The 6,858-nt window shown below is 40.2% G+C and overlaps 1 protein-coding gene across 1 annotated transcript in view; it reads right to left on the reverse strand.

Annotated features, from left to right (window-relative positions):
• Positions 1 to 6,858, reverse strand: part of MORC1 (MORC family CW-type zinc finger 1) — a 170,298-nt gene that overhangs the window by 161,288 nt on the left and 2,152 nt on the right. The window contains exons 2-3 of the mRNA XM_021692684.1: positions 4,883 to 4,936; positions 2,642 to 2,676 (exon numbers count right to left, since the gene is read on the reverse strand). Of these exons, the coding sequence (XP_021548359.1) occupies positions 2,642 to 2,676; positions 4,883 to 4,936 (89 nt within the window). The remainder of the gene's footprint in view (positions 1 to 2,641; positions 2,677 to 4,882; positions 4,937 to 6,858) is intronic.

Below are 6,858 nucleotides of genomic sequence, written 5' to 3' on the forward strand. Positions count from 1 at the left end.
GTTAGGGAAATGAGTACTACCATGCCCTGCTGGTGTCCTGCCATAAACCCAAAAGAACATAACAAGTGAATTCCAATGACATTTGTTGTACTTTGTGATTTTGGATAATTCTTCTCAACCCTTCGACCCTTCACCAATATGTGTGCTCTGGAGGCACCTGCTGGGCTCAGTCGGTTAACTGTCTGCCTTCAGCTCAGGTCATGATCCCAGATCCTGGGATCGAGCCCAAGTCAGGCTCCCTGCTCACTGGGGAGTCTGCTTCTCCCTCTCCCTTTGCCCCTTCCTTCCCCCCCCCCACCATGCTTGCTCTCTCACGCTCTCTCTCTCTCACACATAAATAAATAAAATCTTTAAAAATATATATATGCATGCTCTGATTGAAATGCAACTTAAATCTTTTCCCCTTCTCCATTTCTAGGACCACTGCCCTACTTCAAATTCTGACTAAATCTTCCGTAGGTCATTTCCATAGCCCCACACCCCTGCTATCCCTTCATTCACACTTCTACAGACCATCCTACATGCTATGGCTGGAGAAGCTTTCTTTGAAAAGGGCACATTTCTAATTTGCCAAATGACATTGCTCAAAATTCGTCAATGGTCACTGTCTATAGGAAGAAACCTTAGCATGGCATTGAAGGTGCTCATCTATTTGGCTCTAACAATTAGCTTTAGTCAACCTAGCCTACTCATTGTTCTCTGACTGCTTTTTCTCCAAATATCTACACAGCTCGCTCCCTCACCTCATTCAGGTCTTTGACGGTACATCACCTGGTTAGAGAAACTCTCCCCGTTCACCTCATGAAAAATAGTACACCCTGCCAATCGCTCTCTGTTCTCTTTTCCCACTTTCTTTTTCCTTTTAGCACTTTTCATTGCTTGGTGTATCATTTGTTCACTTCCTTATCGTCTCTCTCTCCCCCGTGAGAACGCACATTCCTGAGAACACACATTTAGTCACACATGTTGCTCCATGCTCTGTCGCTAGCACCTAGAGTAACTAATTTGTTCATTCATGACAGACACTCAATAAACTGTTACTGAATGAATGAATCTCTGAAATTATCTATCTCCATCCTCTTTCTCACAATAATTCCTCAGACAGGGATATTCTTTTTTTTTTTTACACTACTTGACAAAAACCACATCTATATTTTAGACCCTAGCTCTTTAATATGAGATATTCTTTCTCTGTGTTCCTACCATATTTTGAGTCTCTCTTGGGCAAGAAACACTTATTCTATTTTACACTATCTGATGGGATATGTAAGGGAAGACCACTTCTTCTCCACTACTGGTATTTCCTTCCATGTGGAATGGAGTGCCATTAATATTAGTAAAGGGGCCCTTCTCTGTCCCTTGACTCACTTATCACTCATCCGACTGGTAATCTAGGGAAGAATCACCTAGGGAGGCTCAGTTCAGAGCTCTCCTGTTCCCTCTTGGGAGTGAGCTGCCTGCAGAGTGCATGAGCTCTGCTCCGCTCACTCCAGGCAGACCAGTGTTGAGGGGAAGCCTGACTCCACAGGTTGGGCGAGTATCTGATTCTGCGGTATGATCAGCAAATCTGCCGGATTTCTCACACTAAGCTCCATTTTTCGACAAATGGAGCTAGCATTTTTGAATAATAAAGGCTGACTAGCATTTTTGAATGAAAAATAAAGACTGACCCTCTTGACCTTCTCAAACTTTTCAGAACCTGAAGAGTAGAAAGGGAAGAAGAGCATTCACTTATTATGTTTTCTCAGATGTCTCTCTGCCTTATGAACCAGAAGCACCCACCTAACACAGGATCTTTTTTTTTTTCTTTTTAAAGTATGCTTCACACCCAATATGGGGTTTGAACTCACAACTCTGAGATCAAGACTTGAGATCAAGAGTTGGATGCTCTATCAACTGAGCCATCCAGGCACCCCACAGGATCTTAAACACTTAAAAAATTGAATTGAACTGAGCTGCTTTTTAATTATAGATACAGATTTACATCATGGACCATATCCTCTTGCCTGTGATCAACAGCCAATGATTTTAGGACAGCTGACAGAATCAGGGTTGGGGATCAGTTTTAACACTGCAGACATTTATCCAGGTAGTTATTAAATACAAGACTGGATCGCAGAACCTAAATTCATTTGCATCATATTCTAATGAAATGAACTAATAAGTACAATAATTTGGTGACTAAAAATGAAGTCAGTGAAGAAAACATATCTCGTTTGAATTTTAGAACCCTCAAACATTCATACTTCACATTCACTTACACGCTTTAAAACTGTGATAAGTTGAGAATGATGTATACTTAATTATGAATAACCATTAAGTTAATGTGTTTTTTAAAATAAAACTGTTTTCTTGTGGCAGGCAAATTGACGGTTCCACATCACTCTGATGCTTTCACAAAACCCTGGAAGATCTAATTTTGTAAATGGGTCCCCTAACAAGTGAACAATTCCACTCTCAGAGTATACTTTTCTCAACCTGGCTCCCCATAGGGTCACTGTACTCACAAAGCACTTAAATTACATTAAAAATCTATAAAAAGTGCTTTGATTTCATGAAATAAAATAAAAGCAAAATAACTATAGGCTTTTCCATTAGAAGGAAAAAAAAAAAAAAAAAGGAAGAAGACAAATATGCTCACCTGAAAACACATCAAGTCTTGCAGCCCCTGCATCTCTGGAAACAATATAAAAATATCACTGCTTCAATATGAAATTATGTTTTAAAAAATTACATTAATCTGAATTGCTTATGTGAGGTATAACCTATTGTCAGATAGCTAACAATAGAGAAATCCACTTAAATTGCTTCAAAACAATTACTAAAATGTTTTGCTCTACATTTATGTACTAAGACCTATGATCACTCATCATTTGAGAATGTTACAAAACCCTGAAACTTGGAAATTTAAAAGAAGAGATGGAATTTAGTGGTAGTTACACAAAAAGCTCATCAAAAATGGATATGAATATTAAAAAAAAATTAGTTGGCTAATAATCCATCAATTGCAGAAAGATTTTCATCATATATTTTAGTCCCCCCAAAAATGAAAAGAAAAAGCAAATTACTAAGTAATATGTACTGTATGATCACATGTTTTTAAAGAACATCCATGATATACATGTCTATATATGTAAGGAAAGAAATAAAAACAGTGGTTTTCTCTAGACCAGAGGTTGGCAAATTATGGTCCAAAAGCCAAATGTGGCCCACCAACTGTTTCTGTAAATAAAGTTTTATTGGAACACAATCATGCCCATTCATGTACATATTGCCTATGGCTGCCTTCACACCACAGTGGCAAAGTTGAGTGGTTTCAACAGAGAACACATGGCCTGCAAAGGGGAAAATATTTACTATCTGGTCTTTTACAGAGAAGCATGTTGATACCACCTCCCCCACGCCATGTGATGAGATTACTGCTGACCTTCTTTTTCTTATTATTTTCTCAGTTTTCTACAACTCACAGATATTGTGCATTTTTTTAATTATTTTTTTAAGTAGAAATTTTAGAAGAAAAAGAACAAGAGCCAAAAGACCCTGGTTTCAATGTGAGGGATAAAGACAATGAGGACGGTAGTCTTAGCTGGTGCAGAAGTGGATGTGTTGAGTAAGTGAAGCTCAGAATAATAAAAACCACTGGGACTCTAATCGGGAAATTTGAGTCTCTCCCAAAACTTCCTCCAATTCCAACCCAAAACTACACCAGATAAGTCTGAGTAGGTACACTGACTTGTTCTACAAGCCTTCAAAGTTGGCCCTTAGCTCCTTCCTCCAGCCAACTGCTCTTTTAAGCTCTTCCTTTATGGAAATTCTGGAGGCACTACTGCCATTTCTTGGAGCATTTTCTGTGTGTCAAATAAGCACTGAATGAAGTATTTTTAAGCCTTCTCTCCTAATCCTTACCACAATCCCATGACACATAAGTATCATTGTCTCCATTATATAATTATACATTATACAAAATACCATGCATACAATAGGTGCTCAGTAATGCCACTGCCCCGAAATGGAAGTTTTCAAAGGAAGAGTTTCTTCATAGAGAAATGCCATGGGATAAGATATAGAAAAATCATTCACCTCTACAAGCATATTAAGACATTTTATAATAAGCTTTGTGCTTTAGCCCCGGTACTTTCTCTCTGATCAGCTGGCATATCAGGAAGAGGCCCCGAACCACTCTTCCTATACTGCCACACTTTTTGTCCTGCTGTCTACAACATTCTTTTAATATCCTCCAGTTTTAATTTTGACAACCACAGGAAACCATCACACTCTTAAATAAAATGATATAAAATAATTTCTTAGAATAACACAGGGACTTTATAAAGACCTTCTTCATGGGAACAACTAAGCATCTTGAATAAGTCTATTAAACAGCTTCATGTGATGTCAATTACTAGCATCTGAGCAGCCTTGGCAAACTGCAATGTCTGCTGCAGAGAGAGGAACTGAGGAGTTCAGGCTGGCTGTGGGGATCACTGGGAGCCGCAGAGCTGAAGGCACAGACTAGTCCCAACAGAGCACCTGCTATGCGCCTGAGCCCACTGAGCAACCTCGAGGCTGCTACTTCTAATCTTTAAAAAAAAAGGGGGGGGGAAGTGAGGGCAGGGGACCCAGATTTCTTATGTGGCACCTCCTGTTCCTTAAACTTTATAAACAATCCCTTCTTTGCATCCTTTTCTTTATAACTCCCATGCAAACTCTAGCCCTGTGTTAAACAGGAAACAGGTTAGACTTGGTCAGAGGCCTGCCAGTTTACAGATGCTGCTCTGAGAACTGTTTTATTGATCACATTTCTCTCACTCCCCTGGGTCTGAAGTCAATTTTTCCTTGCCAATCTCCTTCTACTACATAGAGGTGGTTTACAGACGAGCCTTACCTTGCATTGTCCAGCAATTCGGCCAGCGCTCCAAAAATGAAACTGTGCGTGGTGCTGATAAAGAAAGAGGGAAAACCGAAAGTTAAACCAACTCTGTAACCAGTGTAAAAGCTTCAAGATAACTTGCAGACAAATGTACTCCAGTTCAGGACAGATAATCAATTACGGACTTATTCTAGAAACAACTTTCTCAGCACGGTCAAGATTCTGAAGTAGATGCGGTCTGTTATAAAGCCAAGGCTAAGAACATGATTGCCAAAATAGCCTGTCTGTTCCTAATAAAACAAAGACTTCAAGGACTTTACTGTACTTACAGGACTGATGTTTTAAAATTGCTTTATAAGCATTTATGCAAGGTTTTTTGGAGAACTTGTCATTAAAATTGTATTATTTAAGGTCAAATTATTTCTGAAAGATCTTGATCTAAATCCTGGTACACCAAAAGGCCCTAAGACTCCATCTGCAGGCACAGGCACTGGCAGGGGACCCCTGTTTGCCCCATTAATCTCTATTTTTCTGTAGGCCCTTTTCTCTTCTGAATTACCTGTGGTCACTCCTCCCTGTACCCCCTCATGCTAGGTCCTGGGTAACAGAACACACTGGACAGCCCTCACTACTAATGCTCTGAAGGCTGAATATTCACCTGTGGGTGAAATCAGGCTGCCTTCAGGGGCCCACACTTGGCTTTTCATTTCTTGATATGGATATCTCAATCAGCAGCTTTATCACAGCATTAAGGGAAGATTCGGTCTGCAATTTTCTTTTCATATTTAGTAAACAGGTAACAGAAGCAAGAGAGACCCACTTATCAAAATATATCTGCTCATATGTCGAGAAGAAAGCTCATCAGCAATGTCTCAGAGATTCCAAAAACCCCAGGCCACAAGACAATACACTAGCTGGAAGTTTATTTTATTTTTAAGATTTATTTTAGAGAGAAAGAGAGAGCGCTAACAAGCAGGAGGAGGGGCAGAGGAGGAAAGAGAATCCTCAAGCAGACTGAGCAGGAAGACCAGCTCCGGGCTGGATCGCAGGACCCTGAGATCACAACCTGAGCCAAAATCAAGAGCTGGACGCTTAACCGACTGCACCACCCAGGTGCCCCTCCATTTTGGGGGAATTTTAAACTTTAAACACATGCTGATGTGGGGTCTCTTGACTGAAGTCAGCTTTCCAGTTTATAATTTAAAAAATAACTAAATACAATTGCTGTGAAAAGATGGCCTTCACTCAAAAGAAATCTAGTGTATAAAAATCTAAAACAGAGCAAAAGTGAAGGTTATATGCTTTACAAAACCGCCACTTGAAACCACAAGACTTTCTAGTGAATTTAAAACACACGATTCAATATACAAAAATTCAACATAAACAATACTTCAGGAAAGTAACTGTAATCATTCTGACCAAGAAGTGCCATAGAAGTTTCTATATTATTTCACTCAAGAGATTTTAACACACTGCCCGCCATGTGCCAGTGTGGACAGACAACGTCTTGTCTGTCTGAGTCCCCCTTGGAACTCAAGCCAGTGGAGGGATATAGAAAAACATACAAGTAAACAAACAAAGATGATATGGCAGATCGTGGTTAGATGCTAGGAAGGAAGGGTGATGAGGAAGAGTAATGTAAGGAGAAGATATGGTGGTCAGGGAGAGCCTCTCTTCATAGAAGACGTTTAAATTGAGCCCTGAAGGCTGAGAACTCAGTCCCTGGCAGAGCTGGAGTGGAAACGCTGCAGCGAGAGAAGCAGCTGCAAAGACACTGACACAGAAAGGAGCCAAGGAGGCCAGTGTGCTCTGGCTACGTACGGTAAAACAGGGAGATGATGCTGAGATGCGGGGTGGCCGGCCATGCACTGCCCTCTACTCCACGCTCAGGAGCTTGTACTCAGCCTACGTGTAACTGGAACCCACGGTCATGTTTTAAGAAGAGCGACATATCTGGCTTACTTTTTTTTTTTTTTTTTTTTTTTTTTTTT

Source organism: Neomonachus schauinslandi, chromosome 1, assembly GCF_002201575.2.
Source record: "Neomonachus schauinslandi chromosome 1, ASM220157v2, whole genome shotgun sequence".
Taxonomy (NCBI): domain Eukaryota; kingdom Metazoa; phylum Chordata; class Mammalia; order Carnivora; family Phocidae; genus Neomonachus; species Neomonachus schauinslandi.